Below are 17239 nucleotides of genomic sequence, written 5' to 3'. Positions count from 1 at the left end.
CGGTCAGCAGAAGTGGGATGGATGAGCAGACATGTCAGCGAAGAAACCAGAACCTAGTGAGCAAGGGGGACAGTGGCCACAGATAAGGCTACTGAGCAAGGCAGGAACCAGACTGTGGGACGAGGCAGGTCAAGGTGAAGGGTCTATACTTTACCCTAAGGAAATAGCAACACCATCCACTTTTTTTTTTTTTTTTTAAAGATTTTATTCGTTTATTTGACAGAGAGAGATCACAAGTAGACAGAGAGGCAGGCAGAGAGAGGGAAGCAGGCTGAGAGCCCGATGCGGGACTCGATCCCAGGACCCTGAGATCATGACCTGAGCCGAAGGCAGCGGCTTAACCCACTGAGCCACCCAGGCGCCCCACTTTTTTTTTTTAATACATTTTTTTTTAAAGATTTTATTTATTTACTCGACAGACAGAGATCACAAGTAGGCAGAGAGGCAGGCAAAGAGTGAGGAGGAAGCAGGCTCCCCGCTGAGCAGAGAGCCCGATGTGGTGTTTGATCCCAGGACCCTGAGATCATGACCTGAGCCGAAGGCAAAGGCTTTAACCAACTGAGCCACCCAGGTGCCCCAACACCATCCACTTCTAAATGGAGAGTGATGAAAAATGATAAGACAGGGAGGAGAAAAAGGAGTTCATTTACTGCAGGTGTCAGGGAAGAGTAGTGATTGCCTAAATGAGGGAAGTGACAGAAAGGGACAGATCTGGGATAAAACTTTGGGAGTGGGACCTTCAGGGCTTATGGGGGGGTGGGACCTTCAGGGCTTATGGATTGGATGCGGATATGATGCGAAGACAGGAAGGCAAGTCTTAAGTTTTTTGGCATGAAGGACCCAGTGTGGGATGGCAGCACTTGCTAGCATGGGGAAAATCTGGGGAGTGCCAGAGGTGTGGGGAAAGCTAAGACTGAGCCATAAGGATACCTGAGGTAAGCAACAGCTGAACACAGGGGCCTGGAGTTCCTGTATTCCAGTGACCAGAAGTGGACTGGTCACACATATTTGAGGGGCCCTGGCACACAGGCAGTTTTTAAAGTCCAAGGCTAGATGGAGACCCTATAGGAGGAAGGGGGCCCAGAACTGAGCCTTGAGAAACTGACATTCATAAGTTGTGTTGAAGAGGGGAAGCTAGCGAAGTAGACAGAGAGAATGGCCCAGGAGGTTAACACCGGGTTCAGGGATGCCACAGGAAGAGAGGGTCTCCAAGGGCCCATATTGTCGTGAGGGCTGGATGGAGTCAGACAGTTCCCTGGATTTGGCCACACAGAAGGCCCCAGTGACCCTGAGAAGAGAAAGCCTGTTCTTGTGCAGGAATGGAAGCCGGATTTCAGTGAGCTGAATGATGCCATTTATATACAGTTTTGTATTGTGCAAAATAATTACTGATGTTCTCCACAGATACATGCATACAGAGTAAAAATACATAAATATACACAGGACTCACAAACTCCTAATTCAAAAGAGGTTATCACTACAAAGGAAGGGATGTGAGTAAGACAGTAAAAGGTACAAAGGGAACTCAGCTGCATTTGTAAATAATATTTTTTTTTCTGTTAAAAATAACAGGCATGAAAGGGGCACCTGTTTGACTCGGTAGAGCACGTGACTCTTTAAAAAAATTATTTTAATGATTTTATTTATTTATTTGAGAGAGAGAGAGCATGAGAGGAGAGAGGTCAGCGGGAGAAGCAGTCAGGGAGTCTGATGTGGGACTCGATCCCAGGACTCCAGGATCATGACCGGAGGCGAAGGCAGTCACTTAACCAACTGAGCCACCCAGGCGCCCCAGAGCACGTGACTCTTAATCTCAGGGTTGTGAGGTCAAGCCCCACATTGGGCACGGAGCTTACTTAAAAATAAGTAAGTAAGTAAGTAAGCAAAAGGCACGGAGCAGCAACTGGTAAAAAGTTAAGATTCACTTGATGAAGCTAAAAGGAAGACAGAGGGTAAATGGGACATTTCCTAAATGCTTGAAGTATTTCATAATAATCTTTTTTAGAACGACTCAAAGGTGTGGTAGACAATTCTTCCAAGAAGTTGGCTGTGTAGCAAAGGAAACAGTTAACAAAACCAAAAGACAACTGACAGAATGGGAGAAGATATTTGCAAATGACATATCAGATAAAGGGCTAGTGTCCAAAATCTATAAAGAACTTAGCAAACTCAACACCCAAAGAACAAATAATCCAATCAAGAAATGGGCAGAAGACATGAACAGACATTTCTGCAAAGAAGACATCCAGATGGCCAACAGACACATGAAAAAGTGCTCCATATCACTCGGCATCAGGGAAATACAAATCAAAACCACAATGAGATATCACCTCACACCAGTCAGAATGGCTAAAATTAACAAGTCAGGAAATGACAGATGCTGGTGAGGATGTGGAGAAAGGGGAACCCTCCTACACTGTTGGTGGGAATGCAAGCTGGTGCAACCATTCTGGAAAACAGCATGGAGGTTCCTCAAAATGTTGAAAATAGAACTACCCTATGACCCAGCAATTGCACTGCTGGGTATTTACCCTAAAGATACAAACGTAGTGATCCGAAGGGGCACGTGCACCCGAATGTTTATAGCAGCAATGTCTACAATAGCCAAACTATGGAAAGAACCTAGATGTCCATCAACAGACGAATGGATAAAGAAGATGTGGTATATATACACAATGGAATACCATGCAGCCATCAAAAGAAATGAAATCTTGCCATTTGCGACGACGTGGATGGAACTAGAGGGTATCATGCTTAGCGAAATAAGTCAATCGGAGAAAGACAACTATCATATGATCTCCCTGATATGAGGGAGAGGAGATGCAACATGGGGGGTTAAGGGGGTAGGAAAAGAGTAAATGAAACAAGATGGGATTGGGAGGGAGACAAACCATAAGTGACTCTTAATCTCACAAAACAAACTGAGGGTTGATAGGGGGAGGGGGGTTGGGAGGGGGGGTGGGGTGATGGACATTGGGGAGGGTATGTGCTATGGTGAGTGCTGTGAAGTGTGTAAACCTGGCGATTCGCAGACCTGTACCCCTGGGGATAAAAATATATTATATGTTTATAAAAAATAAAATTAAAAAAAAAAAAAAAAAAGAAGTTGGCTGTGAAAAGAGCAGAGAAACAGGGCAGGACATCTCTGGATACCAAAGAGTATTAAAGTGCCTACAAGAAATGTGCTGTCACTGCCCACACCCCACCTGGCCGCCTGGCCAAGCACGGACCCTTGCAGCCAGCTCAGGCCCGTCTTTCCAGACTGAGGCTCCAGACTTTCCTCCCTGGTCCCTCTTCCTTGAAGCTCTGCTGCACGGCTCCTGGTTGGAGACAGGGCCTTTTCTCTGGGCTCCTGCACCCCGCACACCTCCATCACAGCTCTTTCACCCCGTTTTTTTAGGCCTTTCCTCTTGGAGGCTAGGAGAGGAAGCCGTCACCCCGGTGCCTGGCCCACGCCCGGCACCCAGCGGGCCCCTTCACAGAGGCAGTCACCGTCAAATGAAGGAAAGAGGGAATGATAATATTCAAAACTAACACCTCTAGGGGTGCCTGGGCGGCTCAGTGGGTTAAACCTCTGCCTTCGGCTCAGGTCATGATCTCAGGGTCCTGGGATCAAGCCCCACATCGGGCTCTGTGCTCAGTGGGGAGCCTGCTTCCTCCTCTCTCTCTGCCTGCCTCTCTGTCTACTTGTGATCTCTGTCTGTCAAATAAATAAATGAAATATTAAAAAAAAAAAAAACCTAACACCTCTAAATGAAATACTGCTTTTAGGAACCAACAGGCAAAGGTTGTCTGGAGCCTCCGCTATTCGAACACAGGGCACCCATCTCCCCCAAGTCAGGGTTACCTCGGCAGCGCCCCGCCAGGAGCGGACAGCTTCCTCCAACTCGGGCGTGTGGCTCACGCTGGATAAGCCACCGCCGCCATTCTTCTTCTCTGGCACAACCACCTCGGCAAAGCAGGAGTGAGCCACGGGCTGAACCTTCTGTAAGGCCTGGGTCAAAAACTGGAAATGGACCTGTACCACCGTCAAGAAACATCGCCCCAACACCTGTGAAAACAAGAGAGCCGGGGGGGTTAGCGGGTGGGTCGCCACCGCCACCAGTGCAGCACCCTGTTAACCATCAGTGTGAGCAGGAGGTAACAGAACCCGGAAATGTGAAATCACAGCAAGTTTGACAGTCAGCCTGCTCCAGCACGATCTTTGTTCTCACGTCTGTCTGCACCGGGTGCCTCATGTCTACAAGCCAAAATGTTGCAACTGAATAGCAAAGCCCAAGTTTCAAATGGGCCTTCCCAGTTCCCACCAGCCCCCACTCCCCTCAGGTGGACTCTGGCTCACCCTAACCCTGGTTGTCTTTGGGCTCCTAACGAACCAGAGGAACCCACAGTTCCAGTTATGTGTACACAGGATTCAGAAGGCACAGTAAAAGCCATGCGAATGAAAATGTGAAAGGTCAGTTTGACCATAAGAATTCTATTAGAAATGGAATCCAAAGATACAAGTTATTTTGGTAACTGTTATTAACATAGCTGTATGTCATAATTCCAGTCTTAGGAAACAAAGAAACAAAGCTGACAGATCAGTCTTCTAGGAGTCAACAAAACATACTGGATGACTGTCACAACAGTCAAAACTCACTCTCCTGATACCTATCAGTACTTAGTTGGTTGATGGAGCTGTCCATCAGCAGGGACTACACACAGGGGCGCCTGCGAGGCTCAGTCAGTGAAGCGTCTGCCTTTGGCTCAGGTCATGATCCTGGGGTCCTGGAATGGAGCCCCGCATCGGGAATCCTTGCTCAGCTGAGTCTGCTTCTCCCTCTCCCTCTGTTCTCCCTGTTCTTGTGCTCTCTCTCGCTCAGGTAAATCAATAAAATCTTTTAAAAAAATACTATATACATAATACTATGCTAATACATACTGTTAATATGTAACTATAATAATTTATATGCCAAAAAATACTATATACCATTAATATTTTAAGATACAAATGGGCAATGCCACCCTTGGCAATGGCCAAAACTATTCTCTGATTTTTTTTTTTTTTTAGATTTTATTTATTTATTTGACAGAGAGAGAGAGAGAGAGGAGCACAAGCAAGGGGAGTGACAAGCAGAGGGAGGAGGAGAAGCAGGCTTCTGCTAAGCGAAGAGAGTAAGAACTTGTCACATGCAAAGCAACTTAAGCAGAGAACTTCCAGATTACTGACAAGTTCTCTTAAATTTTTAGTTGTTTTGTCCATACTAAATTTGACAATAATAACAAAACTATCTTTTATCATGTTCCATAACATTCACCATATTTTCCATGGAGGGTCTATTCTATTTCATTGGTTCACACAGTAGATGACTTACTCAAGAAATTACTTTATTGAGTTTGCAATTTATTCAACTGGTAGGAGCACAGCTGAGAGGGCCCGCTTGCTGCTAGCACTCGGTGCACTGCCTTGGGGAGGCGGGAAAGGTTGGGGAACTGTTTCCACTGCCTTTACGAGGAACTAAAATCTGATCCTGGTGCCCACCCTCTGGCCCAGTCCTGTCCCCTGAAGCACCTAAAAGTAAGACTTGAGTTGGGGCTTCTCACATCCCAGCACACATTTTATTTTATTTTATTTTATTTTATTTTTTTAAGATTTTATTTATTTATTTGACAGAGAGAAATCACAAGTAAGCAGAGAGGCAGGCAGAGAGAGAGGAGGAAGCAGGCTCCCTGCTGAGCAGAAAGCCCGATGTGGGGCTCGAACCCAGGACCTGGGATCATGACCTGAGCCAAAGGCAGCGGCTTAACCCACTGAGCCACCCAGGCGCCCCCCAGCACACATTTTAGATGCTGTCCTTTTCCATCACCACTGGTCAGAGATCTGCTTCCTGGAGAAAGTCAGGCAAGTTTCAGTGGTAACATCTGTTCACTCTGATTCTCCCCTGTGGAAGTCACCAGTGCCAGACTAAAACAAATAAACTCACACAAATCTCACACCAAACCATCAGCCCTCTATGGAGAACAATTAGAGGCTGAACTCCCACCCAAACCTCCTGGGTTTCCACTCATACCTGCCTCAAAGCTCCTTCTCATGACTAGTCTATGCCAGCTGGAGCAGGGTGAGGGACACAGAGGAAGCGTCCTAGCAACCCAGAGTCACGTGACAGAAACAGACTGAACAGCATATATTTGGTATTGTACGTAGCAGCAGCTGGCCTTCACGGAACACTCCGTGTGTACATCACCTATGCTAAAGGTCTACCATGGAGCACCGCATTTCATCCTCAGAACAACGGTATGAAGTCATTCCCTTCTTACAGACAGTAAGACCAAGGCACAGAAAGGTTATGAAACTTTGTCAAAGGAACACAATCTGGTTGTAACAGAGTGGCCATTTGGCTCAAGTGTCTATGCTCTTGGCCCCTGTGTCCCACTGCCTCCAACAGGCTAGAAACGGCTGGATACAGCTGTGGGCTGGCAGCACCGAGACCAGGCACATGACACACTCAACCTTAACTGGCCTAGGCCGGAATGAGGGTATCCTGAAGCCCCACGCAGCGCAAACACAGGAGGAGTGGAGCTGACTCCTCAGACACAAACTCTTCCTCCTCCTCCTTCCTCAGCCTCTTGGCAGGCTCTGGGGAGGTGGGAAGAGGAGGAAGTGGAGACGCCAGGTACCATGTGCTCTGGGGACATGTTCTTACAGCTTCTGACAAATACAACCAAGACATTCATTTGTTCAACACATATGTAGTGTACGAATACTGGGTATGTACAAAGCACAACAAAAGGCCAAAGGACACTACAAAAGAGACAGCAAGTCCTTGTCCTCATGAGAGTTTCTTTCTTTCTGCCTTTCTGTTTTTTTAAAAAGATTTATTTATTTATATATTTATTTATTTATTTATTTATTTAAGGGAGAGGGAGTGAAGTACACTCCCCACTAACTGCGGAGTCGGACGCAGGACTCCATGCAGGATTCGATCTCTGGACCCTGAGATCACGACCTGAGAGGAAATCAAGAGTCGGAGGCTCAATCACACTTTTTTTTTTTTTTAAAGATTTTATTTATTTATTTGACAGAGAGAGCTCACAAGTAGACGGAGAGGCAGGCAGAAAGAGAGAGAGGGAAGCAGGCTCCCTGCTGAGCAGAGAGCCCGATGCGGGACTCGATCCCAAGACCCTGAGATCATGACCTGAGCCGAAGGCAGCGGCTTAACCCACTGAGCCACCCAGGCGCCCCCATCAATCACACTTTCTAATGGTGGGGAACAAACTGCTAAGTCAATATTGTATGTTGGGGGCTGCTGGAGAAGGAAAACAAAGGGGCGAGGCGGAAAGGAAAAAGCTCTCTGAGGAAAGGACTAAGGGAACAGGAAACCACTTTTCCCCCTTCTAAAAGGGAAAATTCTGGGAAAAGCCTGATGCGGGGTCCCCAGGTCCGGAATAGGCCCGTGCTGCCTGATGGGAGGACAGGGCTAGGGTGCATTCCTCTCGTGGGAGGAGGAGGATGCTGCTGCAGGGATAAGGGGGGAAGATGCAGGACAGTTTAAAAGGCAGACATTCGGTATGTTGTCTCCACCATTTTTACATGTTTGACCTTGGATGAGTCATTTAATTTAAAATTTCTTCCCTGTAAACAAGGAATGATGAGAACCAGAGCTCAGCAATCTCTCCCCTGCCCCTTCTCCCCACCCTTCCCCTGGATAGATGCAGCATCAATCCCAATTATAGCTGCAACAAAATATCTGTGTTGTGAACAAGTCACTAAAAGCCATCAAACAGAGCTCTGCTCTAAAGGCTTACAGTAAGAGACGCATAAACACTGTGTTCTCTTGAGAGAGGACACAGCTCAACCTCCAGCCTGCCTCTACCCATCTCCTGTCACAGTCCAGGTTTCCTCCTGTAACAGACCCCACCGGGCTCCACCAGACCTGGGCCAGTCCTTGGGCTTCCTGACGAACCTGGAAGGAAATACAGACTCTAACGCTGTGAATTCGAAAGCATGCAACCTCAGGGCCGTGGGCAGGTATTTTGTCCTTCGCATGGAGACCAGTGCCTGGACAGTGGGACTGGGGAAACGGGTGAGTGGGGAGGTCAGAGACACTGGAGTTTAAAATGTCAGCGGACAGGGGCGCCTGGGTGGCTCAGTGGGTTGGGCCGCTGCCTTCGGCTCAGGTCATGATCTCAGAGTCCTGGGATCGAGCCCCGCGTCGGGCTCTCTGCTCAGCGGGGAGCCTGCTTCCTCCTCTCTCTCTGCCTGCCTCTCTGCCTGCTTGTGATCTCTCTGTCAAATAAATAAATAAAATCTTTAAAAAAAAAAAATGTCAGCGGACAGACACCTGCAGCTCTAACAGCAGCTTCCGTTTATTGAGTGCTTAACCCATACCAAGCACTTTACTAACAGGGAAGCAACTCTGTGGGTAAGAGAAATGTACCCACTTTACAGATGATAACACTGAAGCTTCAAGAAAGCCGCCTGCTCCAATGCCATGTAGGTGATAAAAGGTGGAGCACAGACCTGATGACAGATATGTTCAACTCCAAAAGCAGTGTTCCTAACCAACAAGCCACTGTCTCCCTAGGATATGATCCAGGATGCAGCCACAATAGTGGTGGCTCCTAAGAAGAGGGGAAGAGCCCTGTGCAGGAGCCCTGACTTCTCCCACATGGTGTCAGGACCCAGGGTGGGAACGGAGACTGAGAGGCATGGCTCTGTCTTCTCTGGCTGTAGAAAAGGGACTGGGACAAAAGTTTCAAGCGGGACAGCCTGTGGCACTCCTAGATGGCATGAGTCTCAAAAGTTAATGATTCCATGGGGAGTTAGGGGAAGGGAGTTGGGGGAAATTGGAAGGGGAGGTGAACAATGAGAGACTATGGACTCTGAAAAACAATCTGAAGGGTTTGAAGAGGTGGGGGGGTGGGAGGTTGGGGGAACCAGGTGGTGGGTATTAGAGAGGGCACGGATTGCATGGAGCACTGGGTGTGGTACAAAAACAATGAATACTGTTATGCTGAAAATAAATTAAAAAAAATGATTAAAAAAAAAAAAAGCTTAGTGCTTCTGGGCACCTGGGTGGCTCAGTGGGTTAAAGCCTCTGCCTTCAGCTCAGGTCATGATCTCAGGGTCCTGGGATCGAGCCCCGCATCAGGCTCTCTGCTCAGCGGGGAGCCAGCTTCCCTTCTTGTCTCTCTGCCTGCCTCTCTACCTACTTGTGATCTCTCTCCTTCTGTCAAATAAATAAATAAAATATTAAAAAAAAAAAAAGTTAATGATTCCACAGCAGAGAACAGCTGCTAAGACTGGCTGGAAACAGCAATTTGAAACAGGGAGAGGGTGCAAGGGGCTTGGGAGAGAGAGCAGCTTCTCCTGCCTACTGAGGAATTCCAAATCCAAAAACATCTGTTCAGTCCTTCAGCACATCAGTCTCATTTAAGAATTATGAATAAAGCAAGTGGAATTAATTGACATTTGCATTTTTAAAAGATTAATCTGGGATGCCTGGCTGGCTCTGTCGGAGAAGCGTGAGACTCTAGATCTCAGGGTCGTGAGTTTGAGCCCCAGGTTGGGCATAGAGATTATTTAAATAAATAAAATGTAAAAAAAGATTAATCTATCCAAAGCATCCCAAGTTGATGGAATTTCAGGCCAATTTCAGACTTCTGCATTAAAAGAAACCTTTCAAAATAAATAAATAAATAAAAGAAAACTTTCAATGTGACTTAAATTCCCCATAAAGGCCCAATTCCTGAATAGAGACCATCAGTGACCTTGACCCTCTCGCTTCTCAATGTCCATGGAGCATTCTGGATATAATCAGCCTAAATTTAAGGATCTACCAAAAGGAAACCTTTTTTTCTGGAACTCCCTGATGGCGGCGGGAAAGGGTAGGAGTTCACGTTCCCATACCCACGTACACATACCACATCTGCTGCTAAGGGTGTTGTGTTGATGGACAGAACCAGAAAACCTTTTCTTTTTGGTGATGTTTACATTTTACTAATTAAAACAGATTTTAGTTTAAGGTAACCCTATTTTGAATCCCAAAAGACCACACTTTCTACGCCCCCACTGATGCTGAGGATCAATGGAACTCTACCGTCCTAGACATATTTCAAAATTTGGTTTTAGTTATGGCTGTTCGAGGCCAAGCAAGGCCTGACTCAGCCTTGAACACACGCCTGTGTTGGGATGATGGAATACCCACATCTACTCCATCTCCTAACATGCCTTGTGATTTTCACATTAAAACACACAGTGTCTCACCCAGTTCATTTCCTACTCAACCTCACTTAACAATCTGTCTCTCTCACATCCCCGGAGTGAAGAACAAATAAAACTGTCACAAACACCACCCTGTCAAACATTTCCAGGAATTCTAACATTTATTTCTGATCAGTTTAAAAGTCTAGAGTGAATGAAATGGAGTCGATCTGGATTGGCCGTTCTAATTAGAAATTCCAAAGTCATTCAATCATTTCTTTCTCTGCAATATTTACTTTTACCTTAAACACTACAGTTGGTTCCAAGTATCCTCAACCTTGCTCCTTTGTTCATATGATAATTCCAGAGTTATTACATAATGATCTAACCAATAGAGCAGAATGTGATATAGAGACCTAAATGTGTCTCCAGAGAAATAGAGAATGCAGCGGACCATGGCCAGGCTACGGAAAGTGCTCTGCAAAGATTAGATTACAGTATAAAAATGTAAAAAACCAACTTACTGAAACTATGTATAGTCTGACCTAAAACCAATTACAGTTGAGTGTTTAAATATTTAAAAATTTTAAAACAGGCAACTAACAAAACAAAGATCTCTTTGCAGTCAGTATTAACCTAGAGCAAGCTGCCATGCTACGTACAGGAGAGAGAACAAAGAAAGGGAAGAAAAGCTAATGCGTGCCCAAGGGTGGCCAAACCAACACCAAATGCTAATTATTCACCCAAGATTATATATATTCTGCTTCTGGACATGCTGCCCTTGCCTGCTGGTGAAAATATCAACAGAGACAGTTTCAGAACTCCTACTTCATGGGCTGAGCACTCTGGTGCACAAAATCTTTTACAACAGTAATACATAATCACTGCAAACAAATTAGGGGAAAAAAGATCAGCTACATAAAAATCTACTAAATAGGGCGCCTGGGTGGCTCAGTGGGTTAAAGCCTCTGCCTTCGGCTCAGGTCATGATCCCAGGGTCCTGGGATCGAGCCTCACATCGGGCTCTCTGCTCGGCCAGGAGCCTGCTTCCTCCTCTCTCTCTCTCTGTCCACCTCTCTGCCTACTTGTGATCTCTGTCTGTGAAATAAATAAATAAAAAATCTTTAAAAAAAAAATCTACTAAATATCATTAAATAGATATAACCACTGATCACATGTTTCCTCTACAGCCTACATTTGTACCTATAGATGGATTATTTTTTTTTTTTGCAAAAACTAGATTATATTTATATACTCTCTTTTATAGCCTGCTTTCCAAAAGACAATATATCAACAATTTAATACGATGCCAACACACACAGGAAGTTTTGTATTTTAGCTACATTGCTATAAATCTTTTTTTAAAGATTTTATTTATTTGAGAGAGAGAGAGAATGAGAGAATGAGAGAGAGAGAGCGAGAGAGAGAGAGAGAGAAAGCATGAGAAGGGGGAGGGTCAGAGGGAGAAGCAGACTCCCTGCTAAGCAGGGAGCCTGATGCAGGACTCAGTCCTGGGACTCCAGGATCATGACCTGAGCCAAAGGCAGTTGCTTAACCAACTGTACATTGCTATACCCAGGCACTGTACATTGCTATAAATCTTAACATAACTAATAAGGATAATTATAAAATGTCACTCAGGACATGAAACCGTGAAAGGCTACTCAAGGTAACTAAGTCCACATTAATTATGGTAAACAAAGGACTGCTCTTCCAGTAATTTTTCCCATTGAAAATGCAAGTTTCCTCCATAAATAAAGCAAAGTAATATTATGGGTTTCTACAGGCAGAGATAAAATATATTTAAGTTACCCAGACAAGCTTATGGCTTGGGAGCCTATTAGAATTCAGAAAATTCTTTTTGTTGATAGGAGTGTATTTTTCTTTAAAAGTTAATACTTCAGGGGTGCCTGGGTGGTTAAGCATCTGACTTTAGCTCAGGTCAGATCCCAGGGTTCTGGGATCAAGTCCCACATCGGGCTCCCTACTCAGCGGGAAGCCTGTTTCTCCCTCTGCCTGCCGCTCTCTATGCTTGTACACACACTCCCTCCCCCCATCAAATAAATAAATAAAATCTTTAAGAAAAAAGTTGTCACTTCAATCAAGAAGAAAATATTATCACTGGGACATCTGAATGGTTAAGGCACTGACTTAAGAAGAAAATACTAAACTATCTCAACTGGGGGCACCTGGGGGGCTCAGTCGGTTAAGGATCCATCTCTTGGTTTCAGCTCAGGTCAGGATTTTGGGGTCCTGGGTCAGCTCTGTGCTCAGTGTGGAGTCTGCCTGAGATTCTCTTTCCTTCTCCCTCTGCCCCCCTTGCTCGTGCTGTCTCTCTCTCTCTCAAATAAATAAATCTTTAAAAAAAAAACCCAAAACAACCCTATCTCAATGGAAGAAATGATTAAAAAGACAAATGGGGAACTCACAAGCGGAAATCCACTCCATCAACATCATCTTCACCGTACAACACTGAGCAGAAGCCCTCTGCATCCCAGGTGATGTGGCAGGCCAGGCCTCCCCTGTGCTCCTTCACTGAGCTGGGGTCCTCCATGCCCGTGTGACTTACAGGCTCTGTCATGCATGTGGTATTCCTACTCATGAGCACAGTGGCAAGTCTTGGGCTGAGGCAGGGAAGGGAGTCTTCCACCTCCTCCCAGCAGCATCTGAGACAGGGGGCCCCTCCCCCCTTCCTGAAACACCTGCTTCTCTTGGCTTCCAAGTCACTGCACTTGCTCTATCTCTACCTCACTCTCCGGCTGCTCCCGGGTCATCTCTTCCCTCTAAATACTGGAGTGCCCCAAGGCTCACTCGTCCTTCCATTCTCCCTCTGGTTCCCTAGTTATATTCACTCCCTTGATGATCTGGTCTGGTTTTACAGCTTCAAATACCATCTATTGACTCAACTGTTCCCAAGTTCCTATCTCCTGTCTGGACCTCAGCCTTGAACTCCAAATCTGTATATCCGACTATCTACTTGACATTGCCCCTGGGAGGTCTAACAGGCACTGCAGACCTATTATTCCAACCTACTCTCGCTCCATTTCAGTAAAGAGCACGACCAGAGGTCCAGCTGCTCATGTGGTAAACCCTGGAGTCATCGTCGACCCCTCTTTCTCTTTCTCATGCACACAGTGTCCCACAGTGCTACTACGTTCAAATAAAACTGCTAGAATATCAATCAGCTTTAAAAAGGAGGGAAGCGCTGACACTTATTACAGCATGGGTGAGCCTTAAAGACATAAAAGTAAATGAGAGCAGCTGCCACAGAGAGACAAATACTGTACATCCCACCGATACGAAGTACCAAGAACAGGAGAACTGACAGAGACAGAAGGTAGAAAAAAGGAAGTTTCCTGGGATTGGGAGGAGGGCGGAATGGAGGGTATTGCTTAAAGGAGCAGGGTTTCAGTTTGGGAAGATAAGGACGTTCTGGAGATGGATGGCGCTGACGGTTGCAGGCCAGTGTGAATACTAATGCCTCTGAGCCGTACACTGAAAAACGAGTCCAACCGCTTCCAGTCACCTCCTCTGCTAGCATTCTGTTCCAAGATACTCTTGCTCGGATTAATTACTATAATAGCCTCTTAACTGATCTTCCTGTCCCACTCAATTAGGATCAGGTCTGTCTCTACGCAACAACAACAAATGCAGTGGCTTAAGCAAGAGTGGTGTTTACTTCTTTCCTTCTTTTTTTTTTTTTTTTAAGATTTTTTTTTTTTAATTTATTTGACAGACAGATCACGAGTAGGCAGAGAGGCAGGCAGAGAGAGAGGAGGAGGCAGACTCCCCGCTGAGCAGAGAGCCCGATGCGGGACTCGATCCCAGGACCCCGAGATCATGACCTGAGCTGAAGGCAGAGGCTTTAACCACTGAGCCACCCAGGCGCCCCTTCTTTCTTTTTTCTAAGGTAAAAAATAAACCTAGGGTTTGGCAGTCCAGAGCCGGGATGGGGACTCCCGGGTACCACAAGGAGCCCAGTTCCCATCTTTCTGCTCTGCATCCTCTCGCCATGCTGACATTCTTCACCGTCTCATACGTCAAAGGGCTAAATGACCTTCAGCCATCCGCCTGCATCCTAGAGAGCAGCAAACTGGGGCAGCAGACTCATCCCAAACCTCTAGTTACATCTTCACAGACCAGAACTTACTCAAGTGACCCCGGATGTAAGGAAGGCTGGGAGTATACTCCCTTTTCTGGGCACAGTATGCCTGAAAACAAAACAAAACAAAACAGAAACAAACCTGGAGTTCTGTTGCTAAGGAAGAAGGGGAGACTGGATTTTGGGAGGCAACCAGCAGCATCTCCTCTCTCCCCAAGAGTCTACTTTCCACACAGGAAACGGATTATTGTAAAACAGAAATCAGGTTATTGCACTCCCCTGCTCAAAATCGTCCAGTGGCTTTTCACTGCGATCAGAGGAAAATCCACAGTCTTCGTTCTGTCCTACAATACCCTGCATGATCTGGGCCCTGACTGTTCTCTGAACACATCTCCTATCCTCCCCTCAGCTCTGGCCACCCTGCTTTCTTCCTGTTCCTCAGAAATTCTGAGCACAGCTCCCGCCTCACATCTTGGCACAAGCCAGTTCCCACCACCTCAGGGTTTCTCCGCATCAACATTATCGACATTTGGAGCCAGAGATGTCACTGTTGTGGCGGGGGAGAGGGGGTTCCTACTCGAGGCTGTGCATTGTCAGCAGCATCCCTGGTCTTGTAGAGATGCCAGCAGAACTGGCGGGAGGTGCGGTAACCACAGCCTCTCGGATCATACTGTTTGGAATACATTTTCAAATCGTTACTGTTTTTCTTGTTAAAGCAAAAAGAGGGCAATCCTTTCCTCCTAGGGTGACTTCTGAGAGATGAAGAGCTGCAGGAGAGCACGAGTAAGGCAGCAGAGGGGAGCTTTTGAGCAGCCACACTTCTGTTCCGTTGCAGGACTGAAATACAACCTGACAGGCTATGAGGAGAGAAATACCAAGATTCTGCCTTCTCCAAATAAATCTGAATGGAAAATCAGACAAATCGAAGAGCTTTGTGCTCCTGCAAACGTATTTCTTTCATGAGCTGGGGCCTGAGTCTGGTTACCTACTGTTCTATACTTCCTGCAAGAAACATCATCCCACCATGGGTGTACGTGTGTGGGATAGGAAGGCTGGGATAGTGGTCAGAAGCAGAGAGGGAGGGGGCCTGGGTGGCTCAGTGGTTTGAGCCTCTGCCTTCGGCTTGGGTCATGATCTCGGGGTCCTGGGATGGAGCCCGACATCGGGCTCTCTGCTCAGCGGGGAGCCTGCTTCCCTCTCTCTCTGCCTGCCTCTCTGCCTACTTGTGATCTCTGTCTGTCAAATAAATAAATAAAATCTTAAAAACAAAAGAAGCAGAGAGGGAAACTGAGGTCTTCAGAGATGGCAGAAATTTGTCCTCCAAATATACAGTGAGTCAGTAAAATTCTAACTTCCTAGCATGCAAATTCAAACCTGCTCCTTCAAACCATTTTGAGTCCTCTGGGGTAACAGTCAAGTTCTTCTCAATGAGAAAGACTCCTCTTACCCTATCCCTAGCATGGAAAAAACTGGGGGATGTCATTTTTGTGACAACTGAAAATACTTCCAGACACTGCCAAGTGTCCTCTGAGGGACAGCCCACCCTGACCCAGTGGTGAATAAACTACTACTCTATCTGGAGCATACTTCCTCCTGGAATTCACACGGCTGTTGCTCTCACAGACTTTGCTCAAGAGTCCATCCTTTCCTCTTTCTCTCTCTTCCCTTATCCTTCGTTTTGCTTCACAGCAACCCCCCCCCCACCTGACATTACCTTTGCACGTGTTTTTTTATTGTTGTTATTGTTTTGGTTTTTTGTGCCTATTTTCCCACCTAGAGGCTAAGCTGGATGAAGGTAGGATCTCCGTTTTGCTCTCTGTTGCGTTCTCAGTGCCTGGTGCACAGTAGACAATCCCTCCTGCGTATCTGCTGAAGAAGCAGTTGCTACCCTCCATATAAAAGTGCCAAGTCAAGGGGCATCTGGGTGGCTCAGTCTGTTGAGCGTCTGACTCTTGATTTTAGCTTAGGTCATGATGATCTCGGGGTCCTGGGATTGAGCCTTGTGTTGGGCTCTGTGCTCAGTGCAGTCTGGTTGAGGTTTTGCTCTCTCAACCTCTCCCCCTGCTCACATGAGCTTTCTATCTCTCAAATAAATAAATAAATCTTAAAAAAAAAAAAAAAAAAAAAAAAAAAAAAAAAAAAAAAAAAAGCCAAGCCAAGCCAGGAACAGCATGGTGACTACAGGGCTGAGGGCATCAAAAGTACCAGTATCTTTGTGCAAATGACATCTGATTCTTTCCCCCCAAACTCTTACTGCTTTCTTTCCCTGGACAGCTCTTCCCCCACCAGCCCACAGACACCAGCTGCAAACCCTGAGATGACTTTAAGGGTGACAACACCAACAGGCATAGGGGAGATCACACCTACTGTGGAGAAAGTCTACGAACCACGCAAGGCTTTCCTGTAAGCAAAACACTCATGAATGAACAATCAGGTATAACACTTGTTATACCTGTACTCTTATTCTTTCAAACTAAGAGCCAGTAGGTAGCGAATAGGTATTCTGTTTAGAGATATGCGTAAGGGAATAAGAAGATGTATTTTCCCTGTATGTTTCTGTGTGCGTGTCTATTTGCTGTTACCTGCATCGACACATTAAGACTATGAGCCACCCAGGCGCCCCCAGCCTGGAGCACTCTGGACTGTCCTCACTCATCTCGGCCAGCTTGCTGCCAGCTGTTGGGTATTTTCTCCAGGAAGGGGGGTGGCAGCAGCTAGGTGAAGAGGAAAGCTGACCAAGGGACTGAGGTCTTCTCCAGGGGCTGGTGAGGCCTCAGGAGGGGTCCTGCAGTGAGCAGGAACTCACGGGGGTTCGTTCACATCAGGCTCTTTCTACTTTTCTGGCTCTGGGTATGTCAGCATTAGCTGGAGGGCCAGGAAATGCAGTCTCACAGAGGAATGGACACGGCAAGTGAGCGCACGGGCCTGAGGCAGTGGAGGGGCAGAAGACA

General features: G+C 46.4%; 1 protein-coding gene across 3 annotated transcripts in view; it reads right to left on the bottom strand.

Annotated features, from left to right (window-relative positions):
- Positions 1 to 17239, bottom strand: part of LOC111161461 (KIAA0355 ortholog) — a 76847-nt gene that overhangs the window by 24125 nt on the left and 35483 nt on the right. For all 3 annotated transcript variants that reach the window (XM_022525124.1, XM_022525126.1, XM_022525125.1), the window contains exon 3: positions 3848 to 4051. In XM_022525124.1, the coding sequence (XP_022380832.1) occupies positions 3848 to 4051 (204 nt within the window). The remainder of the gene's footprint in view (positions 1 to 3847; positions 4052 to 17239) is intronic.

The sequence above is a fragment of the Enhydra lutris genome, unplaced genomic scaffold, assembly GCF_002288905.1.
Source record: "Enhydra lutris kenyoni isolate GAN:26980312 unplaced genomic scaffold, ASM228890v2 scaffoldscaffold85, whole genome shotgun sequence".
In the NCBI taxonomy this organism is placed as follows: Eukaryota; Metazoa; Chordata; class Mammalia; order Carnivora; family Mustelidae; genus Enhydra; species Enhydra lutris.
This window is presented reverse-complemented; position numbering and strand designations above follow the sequence as displayed.